Raw genomic sequence first — 24,339 nt, forward strand, 5'->3', positions numbered from 1 at the left:
TCAACCTCGTGTAGCGAAGCTACCTCGTTACCAGGTGGATGACGAAACTCATTTGTAGAAATCTATGCATCGGAGAAAAATAATCAATGACGTCATGGTTGTGACTAGAGTGGCTCTGCTTGAGGGCGCTGTATTCCCTCCATCGGTGTTCTGCCAGCTTTTTGCTGAAAACAAAATAAAATAATAGAAAATAGGATTAGCTGTTGAAAACAACTTACAAACCAAAAGGACCGAGGGTATATGCAAAAACATAGTTAATGGCCTGACGTTTCGACCCTAGTCTTTCTCGAAGGCTAAAGATAAAGACTCTGCAAGGGTCGAAACGTCGTCATCAGGCCATATAACTATTTTTTGCAAGTAAAAAAAGGGTAAAATAAAAAAATAAAAATAAATCAAGCATCATGTTTTGCTCGTGACGAACAAGAGCTGACGATAACAAAGGGAGTCTTGGCTGGCGAGGTTTCGTTTAACATCTATTAAATTGTTTTGGGACCTGCTGCTAAAGGATTCGAACTGCCCCAAAGAATTTCAAACAGGTCGTATGTTCGATTTCCATTCGAGTAATATGCCTGTATTTGTTTAAAATAAATTGGGAAAGTACCGAGTATACAGTGCTAGCACGCACCGGTAAATTAAAAATAGATTAAATAAAAAATTATGATTACGTTTGTTTTGTAAACACGGCCGCTAGTATCACAGTACAGGAATTACTGGAGAAGAGTGTGGCAAACAAACACCTAGAGTTTTCAACCAGGTTTGTAGGGGAAGAAAACGGAGTGTCGGCCTCATTCGAATTTGGTAGGCATATATGGCCTCAAAATATTGTTTAGTAGATAGATTTGAGAGCCCAATAAAAGGGGTAGGCCGTGTTGCTCCCACATATCATACTTGATACTTACCGGGTTGATCGGGATCATCTCTTTCTTTGGTGCCCTCTGTAAAAAAAAAAAAAAAAAAAAAAAAACATCAACCACAATCACAAACCCTGTTTTTGTTCCTAGTCCCACTGTTTATTGGTTGTAGCTCCAGACTAGTATTAGCTGAGTATTATTTTGTTTACATGCAATTGTTTTTGTATATTTTGTTCAATGGTGGCTCGACTCCCACGATCTCTATGGTTCAGTTAATATTATTTAGCTCTCATTGTATATGCATGTGTCATTACTTTGCTTCCTAAAATGGATCCCTCCACAGTTTTGTCACATTTGCTTTTAGTTCTTCAAACCTATAATGTGAAGATATTTTGAGTTGACTTTTTATAGTGATATTAACTTTTTCGTTAATATACAACTGTGGAAATAAATCAACATTAGAATATTCTACACAAAATGATTGCCAAAGGAAAATGTTGATGAAGTTTCAAATCATGTATTGCAATGGCGTTTGGTAATAAACGCGTCACATCTCGAGGCTATAATAATTATGTAAAATCGGATAGCAGTGAACGATACATAACACAAAATAGAATATGAAATCGAAGAAAAAACAAATTGCCTCAGTATTTTTAACGGTTTATGAGGAAGTAAATAAGTCATTCAGTGGCTACCAAACCTAATTCCACTGCAATCTGAAATACTTATACATTTTGCAATAGATCCATCCACTATTGCAAAGTTCAGCTGTTGTTGTCAGTTAATTTCCGGCCCAGTTTTACGTGACAAATGTAACACACAGATAATTATTTTGATTGTCATTATCGCCCACATACTGATGGGCAATTATGCATGATAAAGTGGATAATAATTAGCATTGAAGTAAATTAACATCACAAGGACGGAATAACTTTAAGGTGAGGGCTACACCCTAACTGGTTTGTTCTGTCGACCCAGATCCACTTCCACCAGGGGCACGGTTGCACCTACTCCTGGGGCTGATAGGGTTCCATCCTTCACAGTCCTTAAGGATGTATAGACCATAGGCATGAGTTGCATCTACTGTAGGAGCAGAATGCAATACCTTCCCAATCTTCTACCCAGTTGTAGATCTTTGTAATGCATTCAGTTTCTTTTTCATGCACACAGTCATGATTTTTTTTCTTTTAGAGTTCGAATTCAATTATAGATATTCAAGACAACACTTTGAACATTCTTAAGTTGATTTTCTACTACGTTTTTGAAGAAGTTAAACGGTTGACTAGCTGGCGCGTTTACGAAATTGAATAAATCGTACGTCGTTGTATGAAGTTGATTGATCTTTCTTGACCAATGACTGCTAAACAGGTGAAATTAAGTTAAGTCTCTATACTTCTTTTGATTTTGAATGCTGGTTCAGCGGAGCATTCATTTCCAAATAACATAGAGGCTGGTTGTTATTAAGTGGATTAAGTTTAAATTGGTCAGGAAAAGTTAAATTTTAATGATGATGACTTACTTGACGATGATGATATAGACCCCTGGATAGCTATATCGTTTGGTGTCGTTGTTTCTTCTGCAAACGAATAAAGGCAGGATCAGAAAATACAGAAATGGCAGTAAGTCCATAGAACAAAACCATAAGTTGAACAATGTTAGTAGACATTATGACAACAACTCAAAGATAGTAGAGGCGGAATAAAGGAAATTAATATAAAACACGTTTTTTGTCTGTTGACGTGTGGGGATGGGAAGGGGATTTTAACTGAAGAACAATTAAAACTCGTTTTCTTGGACACTGTGAATCCTTTACATCCTCGTTATTTTAAAGAACATCTTTCCATTGACAAACTATTGGAGGCGCGCTTTACTATGATACAATCCCCATATAATAACCACACATTGAGTTAGGGCTACGCACTAATCCAAACTTTATTTCATTTTGACCTAAAATATTTAGCCCGCGTATTTGAAACTGAAGCTTGTACCTCGAGGGGGCTGTTTGGGTCCAACTTTAGGCAGTCAAAGATAAGGATTTTTTTAACGTGGCCGATGCTTGCGTTTTAGATACATGTCATACAAATAATACTAAGTTCTTACTATAATAGCGTTTTATCGGGCAAACATTGTCACAGCCACGTCACGGTATACTGTTTGACCCCTTGTTAACAATTATAATCATTGAGGATTTATGCTCCTCGGGAAGTTAAGAAAGACAGAAGATTTGTGTAAGTTATGCGCCCGCGGCACCCCCAGATGTTGCACTCCCCCAGATATCACGTGCGAAAAAGACCAGCGAGCGGCGAAGCCGCTAAGTGCCTTTACGGCGAGATGGAGACATTCAAACCATCTCACATTAATGTGTTGTATTATTTTTGTCATAATTAAAAAAAGAAGAAAAAAAAACTATACAAAATACTGATACAGTGTTAGTGATAATTACGGGTGCGTTCGTTTAGCTTTCCTGGGTCGACCCCGGTGTGTGGCGGTTTTTTTCCCAGGACGAACGTGGGTAATTATCTGCACACGTTCGTCCTGGAAAAAAAAAAACGCCACACACCGGGGTCGACCCGGGGGAGCTAAACGAACGCACCCAAAGAAAAGAACATCAAGCTTATCTAAATCTTCTCTTAACAAGTGTTAGTTCTAAAGATAAAGTTAGTGTTAGACTATCAAATCAAGAAGGCTGTTAAAACATGCAAATTAATAAGTAAGCGTACGCCAAGCAATATTTTATTGTATTTCATCAAAGCATAGTGTTTATCAGCAATTATTATATCAAAGCTGCAATCTGTTGCAACATCATTGCATTAATATTTGAAAAATACTGTTGCAACATCATTGCATTAATATTTGAAAAATATTGTTCTTGACTTTAATGACGTCAAGGACATTCTTAGTGACCAAACACAGATTCAAACGGGTCAAGGTTGCTATAGAAGCTAATGAAAGCGGACTTTTGCGATGTGAATTAGCAACACACAGCAACCTTGCAAAAAGTGGCTTATAAGTCAATAGCAAAAATCATGCATTGGGCAAAACAAATAAACATGTTGAGCGTCATAGGGTCGATGTCACAAGGAGTTAGGACTAGTCTTATCTTGAGTTAGGACCAGTTACTCATCCTAACTTAGGACTACGCATACATTTGGTATATCTCCTAGGACTAGTCCTAAGTTAGGACTAGTCCTAACTATTTGTGAAATCGATTTATTTATTTTTTTTTTTAATTGAGGGCCCCCTTTTTCAAAATGGCCGCCCGATACATTTTTAAGGGCAACCTGCTGGGCTATTTTTTTTTCAAAAAGTGCTAATTTCGTCGGCGATCGTTAACATTTACCCTTTTTCGTTAAAAAACAAGATTAAAAAAAGGAAAAGGGGACGCAGAACATGCTTTTTATTTTGCCTTTTGTACGGACAGATCGCATCATGAATGCCTATGAAAAGAAAGAACAAACAGCAATGGCCATTGTGTGCTTGTGGGTGTGACATTACCTGTGATGTTGCTATCACTCTTGGCTATCGGGTTGAGTGTAGTGTGCAGGAAGTGCAATGGTGCGTACAACATAACAATTTAATACACATTATATCAGCAGCTTGATTTTACAAAGCACTAAGATTCATTTTAAAGGCACTGAACACCTTTTGACAAAGACCAGTATTTACACTTGGTGTATCCCAACATTTTTATTTTATGCATAAAATAACCAAGTCTGTGGAAATGTGGACTCAGTTGGTCATCGAAGTTACATGAAAGTTATGAAAGAAAAAACAACCCTATTGCACAATTAATTGTATGTGTACAGAAGGAGCCGTTTCTCAAGTGTTATACCTTCAACAGTTCCCCATTGCTCGTTGGCAAGTAAGTTTTTTTGTAACAATTATTTGAGTAATTACCAATAGTGTCAAGTGGCTATCAGAAGGAGTGTTATATTTGGCATAGTGATCTTTAATGTGACATCACACTTTGCTCAGCATTTACGACATGCAAAGTTCAGTTCGATCTTTGTCCTTTGTGACATCAACTCCATACTTTAAGAGTTTCAACATATTTGGAAGACTTTGGGACGCTGAATCACCGCAGACTGCAATAAAAGTATTCACCAGGGGATGCGTTGTCGCGGCTGTGTAACCAACAACTGTTTCGGTCGTTGGCCATATGTGACCATCAATGGGAAAGTGCACTCGTGTTAGCGCTAGCCAAAGACAAACCTTTTGATTAAATTCTGGCATGTTTTATGCATTGATTATACATTTTGTGTAAAATCCAGTTTTATATAGAATTTGTTTTTGTTAAATTCTGTTCCACGAATTACAGAAAAAGCAGAATACTTAAGTCAAATCAAATTTATTGCAGCGGTAAAGTACAATGCATTTTCAGAAATCGGCGAACTCTGTGTAAGCCATTTGACACAAGCGACATAAAAATCTCGGCTTTGTAAAGAAATTACAAGAACCATGACTAAACTTTAAATATTTATAACAGATAAACTCAAACTGAGATTGCAAAGTTTTCAAATGCTGCTGTTACGAAATAATAGAGTCATCTTTCTTTTTAGAGGACATGATGGACCTACTTTTTAACTCGTATTCTCAAATAGTTTGAAGGGACTTACCCAGAGCTGTGTAAAACGTTAAATTTGCGGCATCACCATCTCCGTATTCATTGACCGCATAGAGCTGGAGGTCATAGGTCGCATTATGTCGAAGGTCAATCAGGATACAGATTTGCTGAGCCTTGGTGGAGACTGGGAACGTGTCCTCTTCAAGAAAATAACTCTCATCTTCTAATGAGTAATCCTTTCGTCTGTCTTTTGTAGACTGTATGTAACGGAAGAACAATAAAGATTTGAACCATCTCGAATTGTTTTTGTTTTTTTGTGTTTTCTTTTTCGATGATCTTCCCATCAAGGGAACTCGGCAAACTCCCACACTGGAGACACCAAGCTTGCTACAGCCAATCTTTCGCCTACAACCAATGATTTAAGCTGATATGATTATGAATTGCACAAATCAAATTGTTATTCAGTAACTACACGAAAATACTTATTCTATGCATTGTAAACATCAGCGGTTATGTTTGGGGTTCGAACCCACAACCACGGTTGCAATTCCTGCAATACACTGGGTTATTTTACATGCGGTGTTACACAATACATGGGACCAACGGTTTTACATCCCATCCGAAGGACGAAGCAATGGTTCAGTGTCTTGCCTGATGACACAATTAGTGTCACTACTGGGGATTCGAACCCACACTCTGCTGATCATAAACACCAGAGTTTGAATTCGGTGCTCTTATAACCGCTTGGCCACGACACCTCCGGTATAGAAGTATATATAGCCGCCAAGTCGGAAAAGCCCCAAGACAAAGGTATATGGTGCAAGACAAGAAACTGTTCATAACTTACGTCTATCCGCCAACCACGGTACCGGATTTTATAGTAGTCAACTGGTATGGTGCCTGGGTAATTTGGAGGCTGACCATTCTGCTGTGTCCATGTCAACTTGTATTTATTACGCCGGGTACCAACTGGGCTACTGGTAATGACGGGCGCCATCGGTTTACCTAAAACACGGTTAGTAGAACAAATAATCTGTAGTTTGCTTCTGAAGCAACGTTATTTTGAACAATTGGCCTAATTGTACAATTGTATGGGCAAGTGAAATAGAAAATGGACCGGGATCAGTGTTTGAGAGTCCTGGAAAAGTTACAAGTTGTCTTTTAGAAAATAGTCATCAACACTTTATCTTACAGATTTCAGGTGAGTTTAATTAGACGTGTACAGATTGGTAACAGTGGGCTGCACACTCCGCAGGAGTTGAAATGGTTTTAGTAATTTCCGAAAATAGGGTTTGACACCTTTTGTGGATCAGGTTTTGGCTATGACATGAATCCCACTATGAAAATGTATGGAATATCATGTAACTGCCGAACTTTCAGCTTCATAGTCGTCAAGTAAAACAAAACAAAAATCACATGCTTTCAAAAGAGTAAGAAATATCCGTTTTACATGCTGAACTATGTTCGTATATCTCTCACCACTGAGACGAACATTATTGTCTTTAAATTATTTTACTTATATCTCGGCAAGTTAACGTTTCAAGGGGAGCTTTCCACCATGATTATCTATACCAGTGTAAATTTAATGGAATGGGTGTGTCCGTTTGTGTTGTTTGTTTTACAAAAAGTACACAACACTTTAAGTTTAGGGGACACGTCGACCTTGATAGGGTCACTTGGTGTATTAAATGCGTTTGTAACCGTTTTTTTAATAATTGAATATGGTTAGAAATATGTTTTAAAAGTAGAACATAAAAACACATGCCTCAAAACTGCGTGGTTTCCCTTTTACTCTGCGAACTAAACATGGTCAGCCATTTTCTGCAGTCAGAAATTTCATACAAAAATTGGCGTGCCGTGTTAATTCAAGACGTATAAGGAAAACCATGCGTTCGAGGCATATTGTGTGGACTATTATACTCTTTTTTTACAACATATTTCCAACCATATGCGTTTTATAACCAACGGTTACAACGCTTTTCATAGACCAACTTGCCCGATCCAAGGCAACGTCCATTAAATTATAGATGTGTAGTTTACCACTGAGGTTGATGTATCCAACTGATGTACCAAGGAAGTTCGTAGCGTGGCAGGAGTATGTGCCGTAATCCCGGTCTGGATCCACACTCACAATAACTAAACTGAATACACAAGATGAAAACATAAACCAAGTTATCAGTAACTTTGCCCTTCAATGATTTCGGTGACTGGTGAAATCATTAGGTTCGTTTTTCACACAAAGAATTCATCAACTAGTGTGGCTTAGAAACACTTTTGGAGAAATAGCAATTTTATTCGAGAAACAAAATTGCTTTTTATTCGGTGATTAATGTAACTTGCATGAGGCTTTATACTCTTATTCATTTTTTTTAAAGGAGAAATCGACCTAGGAATGGCGACAACTTCAAGGTGACGGCTGCACTTATTTTATTTGGGCTATCGACCCAAACCAACTACTATACCAGGGCACCGTCACCTACTCATGATGCTCAAACAGGGTACCCCTTGACAGTCCATGAGGTTGTAGGCATGGGTATCATTCACTAGGAGCCTGTTTGCTATAGGGCAGAATGCAGTCCTTTGTGTACGAAGCAATTATGGTTAAGTGCCTTGCTCGAGGGCCGAGTGTCATGACCGGGATTCGAACTCACACTCTTCCGCTGACAACACAAAATACCCCCATCACCGAACTCGTTCTCACTACTGGCTAGTTAAAACAAAACTTTGTAGTTTTGTTCATTATTGAAGCTATATTTATGACGAATATCTGTAGATGCTTTTGTCTCAAGAACTTTAAAGAAATGCAATTTTAAAAGAAGGTTGGATTTCAATGAAAAATGCAGTCTTCATACCAGTTGTTGTCTCGTTTTCGATACTCGGGACTTGCACAATCCTTACAAAAAAAAACTTAGACTTGCACGTGACACAATAAGTATGTCTAGCTTTGACATTTATAAAGTAATTATGACCCGTGGGAGGTGTTGACCCGTGCGAGGTGTTGAAGCCAGACTAAGTCAAGTCTAGTAGCCGTGTCTTATCATCGATAAGTGCATCTATGGAGCGCGTCTGGGGCAATTAATCACGCTAAGTATAGATCATGCATACATCAGCAATCGTTAATTCCAGTTCAAAAGAAAATTACGCATAATATAACACACACAGCAATAGTTTGTGTATACATAAACGATAGCTTAGGCACCGGTACACATTAATTAATCGTAAAGTAACGGGGTGCAGCTTTATAAATCATTCAAATCTCGTTAATACTCGCGATGTTTTGACCCAGGTGCGTTTGAGTAGATTTTTTTACCAGGGCTGCCGACTGCTCACTGAATACTTGTCCATAATTGAAAACGTGACTACACACGGAAAGATCGGTCCGTATAGCAACGTAGTTGTGGCGTGTCATAGCCTGCGGTTCAGGGCACCAAATTCAAACTCCGATGTTTCTGATCATCAGAGTGTGGGTTCGAGTCCATGTCGTGACACCTGGCATGTGCCCTTAAGCAAGACACTTGACCATGATGCTTTGTCCTTTTGACCCTGTTTTGTTGTTGTTGAGTGTACACAATGGGTTTGATTTAGGCTGATTCAAACTCCGTTTATTAGGGCTTAGGACTCGGTATATGTATGAACTCATAATTATTATTGGAATTCAGTTACTTTTTTAACAGAATAAGCACATATCAAGGGGAGCAACCAAAAGGAAAACGAAATACTAACACAATTATGTTTGACAAGTTAACGGTTGGGAGCAACGTCATGCACAAACATGCATCACGTGTACACAGATTAATGTCTACGCAGAAGTAATGGATTGTCAGATTGTCAGATTGTTATCAGATTGTCGGACATAATAATTTTTTTGACACAATGTATTGTCGAACATAATGGTTTGTCTGCTATAACAGTTTGAAGGACTGAAATGACTGCCGGACATATAGGTTTGTCGGACATATTGGTTTGTCTGATATATTGATTGTCGGACATAATCGTTTGTCAAAAATAATGGGTGGTCCGCAACAATGGTTTGTTGTCAGGCATACTCGTTTGGACATAATGATTCTTCGAAAAAGAGTTATGCCATACACAAAGGTTCAGAAACCGTTTGTCGGACATGGATAATGGATTGGGCATAATACCAATTTTGAAACACTTGGTCAAATGGTCAAGATCGGTTGCTGGACAAAATGGTACATAAATAAGTCATGGTCCATTACCACTTTGTTTCAGAGCAATCTGCTCATTTTATAGCGAGGCGTTTTTAGACATTCCATCAAAGTGATGAAATGTCAACCATTAATTTTTGGAAAACACCTTTTTAATGCCATTGACATTTTTATGGCAAGCTATGCTTTGGCAATGACGCTGTGAGTCGTCAAATGATTGATGCATTATTTGTGTTAGCGTTACAACAATCTTCATGCATCTTCAATACGTCATTCAACATGCAGGGTCAATTGGGAACATGTATCAAGCATGGGAACACTTTTTAATGGCAGAAACAAGTTTTGTTTTCCTGTTTAAGTCGATGTTACCAAACTAAGCTTTGGAGATGCAACAGCATGGTACCTTCTGTTTAGTATAAATCTGTGTACACGATTGCTATTGCAAATAGGGAGCACTACCATTAAAGATGGATGATGCATTCAACATATTCTTGCAATTGAGTACTCGGAGCTTTCGGCAGCAGACAGGTGTGGTTGAAAACATTTGAGAAAAATTCGGGGTTTAGTTTTCGCTACGAGGTCAATTGAGATTAACTTGATAATTTATTAAGAGAATATCTTTTTAAACAGGCACTACTTTTTTTTTTTTTTTTTTTTTTTTAGATAACTGTGTTTCAATGTTTGTTCACTGTTCGCCTCTCATAAAAAGAGGAAAAAAGGTCACATTAAATTATTTTTCTTCGTTTCAGTTTGAAACGTGTATGGCTTCACTTCACTCTAAATGGAGTTGAAAGTACCCGTCTTTCACTCTAAAAAGAGTTGTCCGCCATATGGCTCTTTGCAAAAGTGATAAACGCGGACACAACAAGTGGTTTTCACTTGTTTAACTATAGGAGAGTACAGATTATGATAAAAAGTGTTTCAAACTCATGTATATACCACATTCTACAATTAATTTTACTAATTTTAAAACAACCATCACGCCTGCTGCCATAGCTTTTCTAAGTAGGCTAGGTGTTAGTAAGAAAAGAACAAGATACACTTGTGCGAAGTGCGCAACATGCACTACTGGAAGTGAGCTACAGGATGATGGGATAGATTGAAACAAGACCGTGATGGCTACTTGCCTAGTATAATTTCCACCACAAAACAGAGGAATCCTGGGTTAGTAACATAGCAAGAAAAAAAGGAATTATGCAAAGTTTGCAAATGCAAAGACAACAGACTTGTATAATTATAATGCCACTAATGTCAAACAGCGCCCTCAACAGCGTTTTATTGTTTGACATCAGTTGGCTTTGAATAATTATTCAAGAGAATTTAAACATGACACAAATTTGTTGACACTTGAGAACTTAAGTAGTTAACCGAAAAAGTGAAGCGACAAGTAAACCCAATTCATGCAAACAAAACCCGCTCAAAACTGTCTAACGATACATCACCCACAAACTACCATTAAATAAGTTGTCAATACACACCGAGACTATAATAAAATACAACACAACCCGGGGGAGGGGGGGGGGGGGGTGGTCGGGAGACACAACAACAAAAGTTTGTTTGTCAGAGAAGCAATTGGATAACGAGGGATAGGAAGCAAAACATCACTGTGATAGTACTAATTAAAAAACATAGAATTATAAAATAAAATTAACAATTATTAACTGAAACAAAGACTAACATGTACAACCAATCAGTGTGTTACTTCTTGTTGAAAGAAAATAATTTTACACTATTCACTCATAATTTTCGGCAACGAAAAAACGAAAAAACAATACTGTTTCTTTTCCCCCTTTGAGATTATGTAAACAAAGGCTTCGGGTGAGTGTCCACACAGAACAGAAGAACGAAGTTTCTCAGACAAACACCGTCCAAGGTCATAGGTTTAAGATGCGAATTTTGGGTTATTGGGGTATAAATAGTTACTCAACAAAACATGCTTAGATATAAACTGAAATGACAAAATGTACTAAAGTTAGAATCAAATCAGAACATGTGTGCACCCACACAACAATGTACAATTACACTTACAAACTGTTAAAGTAGTCATAACCAAATAAAAAAACTTAAGTATTCGGGAATCAAAGAAAGATTTATTGTCTCACGTTGTCTGCTTTCTGGGCGAGTTTTTGATGGCACCGCTAGGTGGGTCCAGTGTGACTCCATCTTTCTTCCATGTGTATTTAGCTTTAGGGTAAGCATCCACGCCACACTGGAGCTGTCTGTACTCACCCGCTGCTGCTCGGACATCAGTCACAAGAGCGACAACTTCTGGTTTATCTGGTTACACAATGGAAACGGGATGTGTTTTAGGAGTTTTGCATCGGGGATAAACAATTGTATTTTGCTTTTACCTTTGCAGAACACTTGTGGATAAAAGTTATTGTTAGTTAAATAACTACTGCTCTAAACAGAGAACCAACCCCGGTGAGATTCGAACCGGTGTAGAAGGCGAGTAAATGTAGCACTACGCCACTCGACTGCCTTGGATTGGTCTAAAGGTAAAAAATAAATACCCATTGTCACAAGTTTTCAAACCCTATCTCAAATTGTTTTCCGTACAAATATCTTTAATTGGATTACTTGTCCATTTTGCTCCTTGCACAGTGCGTTCAGTGAAAATGAAACAATTTTACATAAACAGACTCCAGAAGACGATCAGAGCATACTGATCGAAACGTCAGAACAACCCCAACTCAATTAGAGAGTATCATTACCGAAACCTTACTATATCGTATTTACATGCAAAGGTTCAAATCCTAAACTTACAGTTGACTTTGATGAACACTGGTCTAATATCTGGCGCTTCGTTGAATCCGTTCTCAGCCGCACATTCGTATTTACCAGCCTGGCTTCGATTGATTGACTCAATTTGTAGTGTCACGTTCCCAACCGGTAGGGGAGGCTGTGGCGGTTCACGCCATTTACGCCATTCAATGCTAAAACAGAACATACCATAAAAGAGCCGTCGGTGTTGGAGACTTTAAAGGACACGGTTAAAGTGGCAGCAGACCTACAAGGTAAATTTATTATTCTTGAAGGAGAACGAGAAGAGGGGTAAGAGGAGGAGGAGGAATATGGGAGGAGTAGGGGAGGAGGAGGAGGAGGAATATGGGAGGAGTAGGGGAGGAGGAGGAGGAGGAATAGGAGGAGGAAGGCAATTTATACACGAACGTCTGAAAATGCCACCCCTATTTTATTTTCGGGATGTTCTTAACGACAAGTAGCTTTATTTTTAAGCGTGAATTCAACTGTTGAAAAGAAAACAAAAATTCAGCTGTTTTGGGAAAATAAAAACAACAGACGTTGAATATAAACAACAATGCTCCGCCAAAAGTTGCTAAAAATAGAATTTGCATCTTAATTAAAAACCTTCAGAAAACGAGGCCAAGGACTTGAACCGACTACAAGCCACCTGAGCTCCTTTTAAAAAGGAAGAAAAAAAGCTGCTCCTGAAATAACCGTTCTTGCAATAAATAAATAATTAATTGCTCTAAAAACACGTTCTTTTCGAAAATGAAACCGTGTAGTAGAATGCCCTCGTTCTAGAGGACGTGGTAAGACGCTTTTAAAGGTATAGCTTTACACTATTGACAATCACTGACAATAAATGCCAATAGCATAAACACTTACTTGTGAGAAACGGCTCCCTATGGAGCGTAGTCTTTGAGAAAGATGTAATTTCTCATTTTGAGGCATTTGAAAGCACGCAAGTTTTTGCAACAAGGATATTTTGTTCTTGGACTATTCTCTTGCAACTTCGATGACCATCTTGAGCCCAAATTCTCACAGAGTTTATATTTTATGCGTATTTGGAAATATACCTAGTGAGAATACTGGACTTTGACATAAATACCAAACAAGTCCATTCATCAGTCGTTGGTGGGCTCAAAACGTTCTAACGTTAATGGTTACGGAACTTAACTAGTCTTGAGTCATTTAATTAAACCTACGTTATGAATATTTTTGTGTTAAATCGAAGGCAGTGCTTTTAACTTTAAACAAAATGCTGTAATATATAAGCTAAAAAGAGTTTGAGTATACACCAATTCAGGCGCGCACCGGGCGCGCAAGTGTTGAGCACCGCGGCACATGCTGAGGTGACAAGTGCCTAGTTTTGCGCACTGAGCCATAAGGAAGTCAAGTTTCTTTTCTCTTTTTATGGAAATTTAATGCCTTTCTCGAAAATTTATGCGATTTCTCTGACATGGCTGCATGATGACGATCATATGACGATCTACTGAAATTCTGACAAAGTCTCATTTTAGTGACTATTTTATGCAGTTTCTGCGTCTTTCCCCCCTAATTCACCGAAGACAAGCACCACTTTCAGAATGATTCGGTTTCTATTTAGTTGCAAATTTTGTAGTCAGTGATCTTCATTAGTATATCATGATGTCCTGTTAAGGAAAATATGATAGTCGTTGAGGAAAACATGTCATGCCCAGTAAGAGTGAAAAGAAACATGATTTCCTCGTGTCTTTGTGCACAAAACTAAGCACATGTACACCTCAGCAATGGCGCACGGTGCCCAACACTGCGCGCCTGAATTGGTGTATATAATTACCTGGGTGATGGGGACCCGTCACCAACACATATCAGTTCAACTGAATCCGTCTCGTTGTATGTGAAGGAAAACATTCTGCCATCCCGTTTTCCTTTTTGCACTGGTACAATATCACTAACGGTAGCTTGAACTGCAATGAAATAAAAATAGTATAGGTTTTCTCGGTCATTTTCGGCAAATGGGCAGCCAATTTAACCACCGAGCTATTCTAATTCGAGCGAAATCAAATGCTACTGAAAATGGTCATTGGATTTCCTTTTATGATCAGTCAAATGTAATGTTGCGTCATTCAATTTAACAAAATAATCATTCAATTTAAAATTCATCAAAGCAGCATTCAAATTCGCAGACGCTTCTTGAGGCGGGTGTGTCACGAAAAAGAATGACGGTACGCTAAAATGAACAGAGTGCTAAAGGAATTTGACTCGACTTGAAACGAAATTGAATGGCTCAATCTTACCTACTATCTGTAAGGTAACACTCCATGCTAGCTGTGGATCAGTGTTAACCTGGCATTCATAGATGCCTTCATCGGCCCTTCTTAGGTCATCTATTTGAAGGTTAAAAGTGCCGTTGTTGTCCGTCTCCAGAGAATAACGTGAATCGGGTACGTTTAATATCTTGTTCATTGAAATCGTATCTAGAACGACAAAACAAATTCATAAAAATTACAAGTTTTATTCCAGAAACAAAAACATTTGAGGATGGGAGTGAAAGGATTGGTTTAGATGACGCATTAAATATTTCGTAAATTATTGATATCTTAAGTAAGTTATGTGTTTTGTATGTTGTCTTTGTCGCTCATTCATCAACAGGCGCATCGATAAGTCATTCTTGAATTACACCTTGATATCAGGGCAACATTTTATTAAAGTATTCTCACTTGGTGTATTACAACATATGCATAAAATAACAAATCTTTGAGAATTTTGACTCAATTGGTCATCGAGGTTTCAAGAGAATAATACTTAAAAAAATATATCGCACAAATTAATGTGTACGATTTCAGATGTTAACAACTATTTTGAGTGATTATGTATAGGATAATGCCCGAGGTGCGCGCCATTCGTGGGTAAGAATGGCCTGAGGGCGAAGCCCGAGGGCCATTCGTACCCAGGAATGGCGCGTTCACCGTGGGCATTATGCGACTTAACCCACACCTGGGACGTCATGCAATTGTTAAAATCGCTCCATTATTTTGCACGTATGGCGCGATATTGTTTTTTTAAGGCAACTGTTTATATGTATTACGTAAGCTTGTTCACTCCAGTGAACACCTCCAGTGGTGCGTAAACATAGTCCTTTCTCTATGCATGGACGAAGACTGACATTTAGGAAATACGGTCGTTCCTTCGACAGTGGTTTTTCCTGACTCAAAGTAAATTTTGTAAAGTGACAGAAAGTAACGACGATACGGATGATGTTGTAGCCAACTATCATATACCAGCAAGTAGTTTCAGATATTTCGGATATAACTTTGATTTGATTAACAAATTTAAACTAACTTAATGAGCAATAATTTCAGTTAAGTTCCTGTCATTATTTAAATAAAGATATTGAAATAAGCATCTTTGCAAACTTAATTTTTACGGAGTTTACTCACTTACCATGATAAATTAAGCATTAATTTAAAAGATACTGGTTAAAATTAAATTGATTTATCTGACTTTAAGAAATGTTTAAATGACTGTTGTAGTTATCTAACATTTTTTAATATCTAAAAGTCTTTACGACCATTTATAATTACGTAGCTCTAACCTGGGTCAAAAAAAAGGTGTATGGCGTCAATGACGTAATGTACTTTATTCCATATTATTTTGCACGACTTGCGCAATGGGGACAGTTTCACCCGTTTGCACCATGGGTGAATAGTTCTCTATGGGTGATACCCATCGCGCCATTCGTGCAAAATAATGGAGCGATTTAACAATAGCATGACGTCACAGGTGTGGGTTAAACATAGAGGCCAGTAGAGCCTTCAAACATGAACAGTTTTATTTTGACTGCACTCACTCGGTTGTGGCCTCATTTTCATCCACACAACATTGTGGTTTCCAAGATCCCTGACGACACATGTTAGCTTAGCGTTTCTGTCTCCTTCGTACTTTGATATTAGTAGCTGTCCGCCATCAATGTCGAAATACGGCTCACCGGGTGCTAGTTAGTAACATAACGGAAAATAGAGACAGGGCTCAGTGTCGATCCCTGCGGTACACTTTGTGAGGCACGGTTGGTGGCAAAAGCGCATAACGTGTGCAAGGATGCTTATAAAAACAATTCAAAGAGCTTTGCCCCAAAATATTCCTTTGTTAAAAAAAATTGTTCATGTGATACATCGATTTGTATCACTTTTTTTTTTTAAAGCTCTGAGATAACTCTTTCTGTTGGGAAAATTTTAACACAGTAACACAGTCATATATGCCAACAATGTCACACAATTGCATGTAACGAAATTAAAGAACTGATAAACATTTATCAGCGTAAATACTTTTGAAGTTTCACTTCAAGAAAAACTCCCACTTTGAAGGTAGGCCTATAAATACTTTTTTGTAGGCAGATTTTTACGAGCAAAAGCATGGGTTAATAAGAAAGTCCTTATAACTCATCTTATCGAGCTACTAGGAATGGAAGACTTTTGAATGCCCGGTGGCAGCAGACTTACCTGGTAAATGTCCATTGTTTGCGTAGTTCTGAGCAGGCGCTCATTACTGAGAACAACAGACTTTACCTGGTAAGTCTGCTGCCACCTAGCATCCCAAAAGTATCCGATAGCTGACCATGGTCATGTCATTGCAAGAACTTAGGTTAACAACAATCAGATAGAACGCTTGGTGCCTTGTTAAGTTGTTTCGGCGATACAATTGTTTGCCTGGACAATCTTTCGCCACAATCTGACAAAACTATAATGCAGAGATGGTGCGTTTTGCATACAGTGTTAACAATGTTTTAAATTCAATTGAATACAACAGGCAAACAAATAACAAAAACAATACGTGCATATTACATGCAGTGAATTTTGACTAGTGAAAGTGGTGCATAACAATGTTTCGAGTGAGTGTGATCAATCAATGGATCGATTACATGCACTATCAAAAAGATAAAAAACGCACTCAAAGCTGCATGCAGAGGTTACTAATAAGTCGATATTAATCAGCAGTTAATACATTATGTTAGTCTCGCACTACATAACTGGGCCCATTTTCATGACACCACTTACTGCGTAATGGACATTATGCAATGACGTCACAGTGAAGCCATCTTTACAGGTAAATACAATGCAAGTTACACACCTGTGTACGTGCGACGCACAGGATGGTCCCAAGTATAGGCCATGCCCAATGATTTCATTTGGATTCAATGATTTCATTGGATAACCATGCTGTAACGTAATGTTGCCATGATTGGTCCGAGGCGATGTAGTGTCAGTTTGCACTTTAAACCGTCTGCATGTAGCGTATGTGTGCATAATGTTGTGAACTTGTTTGTTTAGTCACTATGTTATATGTGTGCATGTACGTGTGTAATGACTACGAATCTCCGTATGAAATTAATGCGAGGTCTTGGCGTCAGATGTTCAGGCTTATAATATATTTAACAGAGGGCGCCGTACTCAAATGATGTCAGTAGTCTATTTTTTTTTTTTTTTTTTTTTTTTGGGGGGGGGGGGGGGGCCCATGTCACGTTCACGAGGCGCTGCCGTGGCTATGGCGAGGAATTGTACGAATAATCGACTTAGCCATTTCGTAGCCGAAGTCGCTCCGTTCGGGAATTTGCTCAACACCAGGTAGAGTTTGTCTATACTTTACGGGACCTTATTAGCGCTTACGTGTACATTATATCGCTTACGAAGTTAAAATTCTCAAAGTCTTTGGTTGTGTGCTTTAGATTCCGTACCCATCAATCTTTAAAAATGCTGCTATTATCAGTATTTGAACCTCTCAGTATAAAAATGAAAAGAAACATGAAAAATGTTAAGGATAAGTTCCGTTATTTGTTTTTGTTGATAAAACTCTTCAAATAAAAAAAGGAGCAAGTTGTACGGTACAACATTTTTTTTTTCTTCATATGAAGATATGTTTTTAAAAAAAATATTCATGGAGGCAATTTATTTTGTTTTGTTTTTGTATGGGCGGGGTGAGAATAATGTTTTTTTTTTTTTTTTTTTTTTTTGAGGAGGGACGTTTTTTTCTTGTCAGCTGCACAGCATACGGCTGTTTCATGTAATATCTTTTTAAATACGTCCGGCCAGCTCACAACGATTTTTTTTATGACTTTGATCACCTCAGGGGATGTTTTAAGACCATAATACGGATATTAACCCAAATTGATGGTGCCAAAAAATAATTGAGTCAATATCTTATATTTATAAAATTATGAATAATAAAGTGCAAAATAGAATCGAAAGTGCCTTCTGTCGTTGAGCTATTTCTATCGCCAACTTACCACGTTTGAACCATGACCTCCACACTTGTTTGAAACGATCGCTTGCATAAACAGTCATAACACCTGGTGTATAGGGGTTCATGCATAAATTAATACATGCGGTTTAGTACAACGTTGTCATGCCACTCAGGTCATTCAGATCATTCAGTGCAATGTTGCAACTTCACGTCCCTCTTAACTGGATGGTTAGAGGTTTATACTATATGTAGCTACTTGTTAGTTTAAAGACGCTGGACACTATTGGTAGTTGTCAAAGACCAGTCTTCTCACTTAGTGTATCTCAACATATTATGCATGAAATAACAAACCTGTGAAAATTTAAGCTGAATCGATTGTCGTAGTTGCGAGATATTAAAGAAAGAACAAAACACCCTGGCCACACAAAGTTGTGTGCTTTCAGATGCTTGATTTCGACACCTCAACAACTTGAGGTCTCAAAATCAAATTCGTGGAAAATTACTTCTTTCTCAAAAACTATGTCACTTCAGAGGTAGCCGTTTCACACAATGTTTTATACCATCAACCTCTTCCTATTGCTCGTAATCAAGAAAGGTTTTATGATAATAATTATTTTGAGTAATTACCAATAGTGTCCACTGCCTTTAACGTGGATTGTTTATAATGTAACTAGCGACCAACTGTATTGCAAACTGTGGTATTTATGTGCACTCTATCTAATTTCCATGTTTAGTTTTTTGGCGTAACCAAGACAAAACAAGCTTAAGTGAGGACTACGGAGTAACTTTAAACTAGATGGATCGTTTTCAAGTTTATAAAATAATGTTAATAATTAAAGGTTTGAGGTTAATAAGTTTGTGGTTACGAAGCGATACAGCGGAACATAAGGATTAACTTCTAAGTATTATGTCAGTTTTCGGTTGTTAATGTTATTTGGGGGACGGTGAAATAACCAAGTGATAAACCAGTGCTAATTTGTTAAACTTCGTATGCAAAACAAATAAAAAAATAAAAATCAGTAAATGGCAAGCTTCATAATTTCAAAAGGGGATATTCAGTTTTGTAATAGATTTAACGGAAGTATGAACATGCTAACGTTCCCATGCAGTCTATTTGGGTTGCACATACATTAACAAACATTCCTGAGTTACACACGATCCGAATCCGGAATAAACAGCCGGAACTTGTGGTGCTTGAACCGTTTTACGGGTCAATCAGTCTTCTTGATCCGAACTTGGATTAGTGATGTTTTGTGCAATCAGATTCCATGTAACATGACCCCGGAGCACGGGTCAGATATACCCAAATGACTTGAGGATAATTCTCAAGATCACTGGTCATTAAACGGTCAACCCATATTACGGATGATTGTTGATTCAGTTATAATCAGGAAGATCTATCAAAATCGGTTCAGCCCATTTGAAGAGACACCTCTTATATTAGAAGTTGTTTCTGTTTGCAAATACATTGGGATCTGTAATTATTTGCTGCATAGGTAGACTAGACATGCTATTAATCGAGTTAACTGGACAAAATAGCACATTCTGGTTTCCATGCTTCTTTTGTTGTCTGCTGTGTAATTATACTACAATATTATAAAGTATTCCCTCTTGTGACGAAGATGAATACACGTATCCTTATTAAACCTAACATTCAATCAACACATTATTAGTTAACATTCATGCATGATAATTTAAAGGCTACCTCAACTGGTTTGAACTTACATGTATAAGGAATGCAAAACAAAGTGTTAGTTTATGGTTAGTTATCAAACATGCAGCTTTGACATGGTAAATGAAACTGGTTAGTTAATGAGTTAGTTGGAGTGGTTAGTTATGGATGGTTATGGCTATTAGTATGCAATGAAACAGGGAACTAAAAACAGGATGGATGTCTGCCGATCTCATTCCGGAGGGGGAAGAGGATAGATCACCATACCTACTGCCGTGGTAGTGGACCGCACTCTAACCATGCATCTCCAAAACCGGACGGTATCCCCCAATGCAAATTTCATGCATTTCCGGGAGTTGCGAGTTTCTGGAACAGTCGTCGACCCCACCAGGATCATATTCCTTGGCAGAACTGGTGCTATAAGGGTCGGGGGGTAATCCGCACGAGGCAAACAGCATAAATAATATAGCAAATCAATTCTCATCAAAGTTTAAGAAAGTCAAACTTAGGGGCCGTATTTAGTGCACGAATTAGATAACTTATATCGCCCAAAGTGTACAGTATAATATTAAACAAATGGCACATTAGTTCAATCGGTAAACACAACGAGTCAGGTATTGCACGTGATTTTCTGAGGGTATTTACAAAATTGTTAACATTATTTTTTAATGAGATATTGCCTAATATTACAAGGCCAGACGGCCACTTCAAGGTTGGGACTACACTTGAACCAAATCAACTGTCACCAGGGCACATGTGCTGGTAGAGCAGAATGCTAGGAAAGCAGAATGCACTACATTTCAATTGTCTTCCTCAAGGGCACACGTGTAATGACCGGGGTTCGAACCAACACTATGCTGCTGGCAACACCATATCTTGTTTTCGTTTAACTAAACAGCTTTGTCAGAGGTAACCTACGCCCCTTGGCTAGGTTGAACCAGTTGGACTAGCTAGTTCAACCATGCATCATTCAAATGACATCTATATTGACCATGAGTCTAGTCGACTCTAGACATCCACACATACTTGCTCATAGATGGATATGATTTCGTGTAAGGCATTCCGTGACTAGACCATTGTATTGTCTCTTATCTTTTAGATATGACTTGTACTGTAAAACGCAGCGCCGACGAACTCCCATTGAAGCATGCACATTGCTGGCATCTTGGGGTATTTTGCACTGATTGTGTTTTTTCCATGCTGATTGTTAGCTTATTATCACAATAATATTATAGACACATCCGAACAAAATATCAAAATCGGTGTTAATAATTGTTAATACAATCATCAGATAAAAAAATACAAGTCATTACATCGGCCAGCTGGAAAAACAAAGAAACACTGTTAGTCGGTTAAATATGTTAGTAATAAGCAGTCATTCTTTGTTGTTGTTTGGTAGCTAGACGTGCTTTTAGTTCTTGCCATTCCTTTTCCAGTGGGTTATCCTACCTCCCTTGGTCGTGGTAGAAGCCTCCAGGCACCGTTTGACGTCCTTAGCTAGAGTAGGGCTACCTTGGTACTGTTTGTAACATTTAGCTGTCTGCTCAGTTTCTATGATTGCTGTGGAACCAAGAACCAACATGTCTTGCCTTGGGTGCTGATAAGCTATATAGGGCAAAATTGGGCAATAAATAATAATAACAATATTGGCTTCTTATAATTAACGCCCAAACCCGTCACTCAGTGACGCTCAGTGCACTTTCAAATTCAGTATTTTCCATATTTTGAATTATGAGACCTATTATAGCACCATGTACTGTTTTACAAGGTGCTGTGACGTAAAATGCAGCCAATTAAACCAGGAACACCGGCGAACACCTTCTCTTTACGATAAGTGCACTGGTTTGTTTAACATACATTAATCAAACAGGACCAACGGCTTTACGTCGCATACGAAGGACGAATCATTGTGGTTAAGTGTCTTGACGAGGACGTGAACCCACACTCTGCTGACCAGAAACGCCAGAGCTTGAGTCCAGTCTTTTTAATTTGCATGACACGCCAATCAAAGTAAAGTAATGTGATACAAAAACTAATAAAAATAGATATAAAATGAAATAAAATAAAACATTTTAAAGAAACATTTAGTTTATAAAATTATCTCTTGACAAGTAGTTACCGAATTGAAATATGTTTTTATCAGAGTCAATGTCAACAGACGAAAACAAAGACCAACCTCTCTTTTCACCAGAAAAGGAACAACGCACGTTTAAATTGAAACCCGGTGGTACACTCCCATGGGAACCCCACTCTGTCATTACCCGGTTTTCACTGAAGCTACGCTAATTAGAAAGATAATTTAAAACCCATTACATTCTACCGTTCATTAAATTCCTTTGTAAATTTTTGTGGCTCTACTGGGAGTGCGGGGTTATTAAAGATCAAAGTATAAATTACTCATATTTGAAATATTAACAAACATAATTAGATATTATAACCATTATACATAATAACCCTTATTTAGTTGTTCGTTTTATTCATTGAATTATATAATTTACTTAACAGTCACGGCAGGATCCAACAGTGCAGGCATGTGATCTAGACTTTTTACCTGAATTATCGTGCCAAATGTATATTGGTGTATTTGGTTTCACAATATTACCGACGTTACATGCGGTTGCGCATGAGTCACGCCGACTTCAATATCAGACTATGTTACAGTAAGTGTTTATTATGACCCGCAATACTTCTAAAGTAAGAAAGAAAAGAAAAAGAAAAAAAACAACAACAATGGTTTCTCTCCTAGTTTGTTTCATGTAATAACACAATATATTTTTGTCACAATTTTTCCCGGTCAATTTCGTCTAGTGACTGAGCCACAATTTCTCAGTTTGTGCAATTCTCAATCTTTATAGACGTTAAACCAATGTTTGTAATGAGAGATTGGCTGTTGCCAACTTGGTGTTTGTATACCCTATGTGAGCTTCGACAAACAGTCAGGCCTGTTTTTGTACAATGTATTTAGTTTTTGTTTCGAAAAGAATGAATCTATCTGCGTTGGCCCTGTGGCCAAATATATTTCTCCGACTTTGTGGCAAATTGCCACAACTGACCTGATGTATTTTTGTTAGTGTGTAGGATTGGCAACCCGGCGTCGTGACATCGGCTTATGTTGGAGTGAAGGTATTAGGCAAAATGATTCTTGGCATGATCAAGTTCTCTACCGATTTAATTTATAACCATTGACCTACAATCCCGGCCATAGTGTCGTTGGGACCCTCCCGTCGGCCCCTGTAACGAATCTAGCCTGAGAATTTTTTTTTTTAATGTTTCGACTTCTTTTTATATCCTACTCAAACACTCCAAAGAATATAAATTTTTGTATTACTATTGCACTGATGTGTGCTAGCAATGTATAAATGATTCGAATTGCCTGTAGCTACCGGGCGATCTCTCTGGTCTTGTTGGGAAGATACTGCTCTAGAATTGCAAAAGTAGTGGGTTCGGGCCCCATGCTTGTGATGTTTTCCACACAGGACACAACTGTGTATGGGGGGTAAAAACAAAACATTAATATTCTTTATCCCCGATGCAAATTTAACATATATTCTATTCTAAAGCTTTCAATGTATATGTGCACACATTCTAAAAAAATTTAAAGCATTTATTTTTTTTATTTTTTGGGGTACTATTTATATTTTTCCACCGACAATTGCAGACAATAACGACCATATATCTCGTTGGGCCTCGGCCCGGTCCCCGTTCAATGTAGCTCTCATTGTGCGGTCTGCACTCCTAACACCATTGAGCGGGGAGCGGGGGAACGGCAGAACGGCAGAACGGCAGAACGGGAGAACGGGAGAACGGGGAAGGGTGTGCTCATTGTCAAGTGGCTCACGCACTTTGCCAGGATATAGATCGAGAAATCTCCACAAATTGAGAGATAGTTTTATTTAAAGAAATATTAAAAAACGAAAACAATAAACTAGAGAACAAAAGAAACTTGGATTTTATATACAAGATTACAAAGAATTGATGGCGTTATTTTCTTGATAACAGTAACTACATTACAGGTAGAAAAACATAGTTACCAAAGTTAATCTTGCGTGATAAACGGAAGTATTTCTTTCATATTTATAAAAAAAATCAATATGTTTAACACTTTTGGCTTTATGTTAA

At 38.0% G+C, this 24,339-nt stretch overlaps 1 protein-coding gene across 6 annotated transcripts in view; it reads right to left on the reverse strand.

Moving 5' to 3' along the window:
• Positions 1–30: 30 nt before the first annotated feature.
• The window catches only part of LOC139951350 (neuronal growth regulator 1-like), a 40,498-nt gene continuing 16,189 nt past the window's right edge, over positions 31–24,339 (reverse strand). Inside the window, exons 3-16 of one of the 6 annotated variants that reach the window (XM_071950201.1) lie at positions 20,488–20,637; positions 16,162–16,305; positions 14,609–14,788; positions 14,149–14,278; positions 12,351–12,520; positions 11,687–11,861; positions 10,712–10,744; positions 7,456–7,556; positions 6,263–6,420; positions 5,468–5,672; positions 4,347–4,370; positions 2,371–2,427; positions 900–935; positions 31–164 (exon numbers count right to left, since the gene is read on the reverse strand). In XM_071950201.1, coding sequence (XP_071806302.1) covers positions 49–164; positions 900–935; positions 2,371–2,427; positions 4,347–4,370; positions 5,468–5,672; positions 6,263–6,420; positions 7,456–7,556; positions 10,712–10,744; positions 11,687–11,861; positions 12,351–12,520; positions 14,149–14,278; positions 14,609–14,788; positions 16,162–16,305; positions 20,488–20,637 — 1,679 coding nt within the window. In that variant the 3' untranslated portion in view covers positions 31–48. Of the gene's footprint in view, positions 165–899; positions 936–2,370; positions 2,428–4,346; positions 4,371–5,467; positions 5,673–6,262; positions 6,421–7,455; positions 7,557–10,711; positions 10,745–11,686; positions 11,862–12,350; positions 12,521–14,148; positions 14,279–14,608; positions 14,789–16,161; positions 16,306–20,487; positions 20,638–21,669; positions 21,826–24,339 lie in introns of all 6 variants that reach the window. The other 5 variants (XM_071950204.1, XM_071950200.1, XM_071950205.1 and 2 more) reach the window with 5 other exon arrangements.

This window comes from Asterias amurensis, chromosome 19 (genome assembly GCF_032118995.1).
Source record: "Asterias amurensis chromosome 19, ASM3211899v1".
Classification (NCBI taxonomy): Eukaryota; Metazoa; Echinodermata; class Asteroidea; order Forcipulatida; family Asteriidae; genus Asterias; species Asterias amurensis.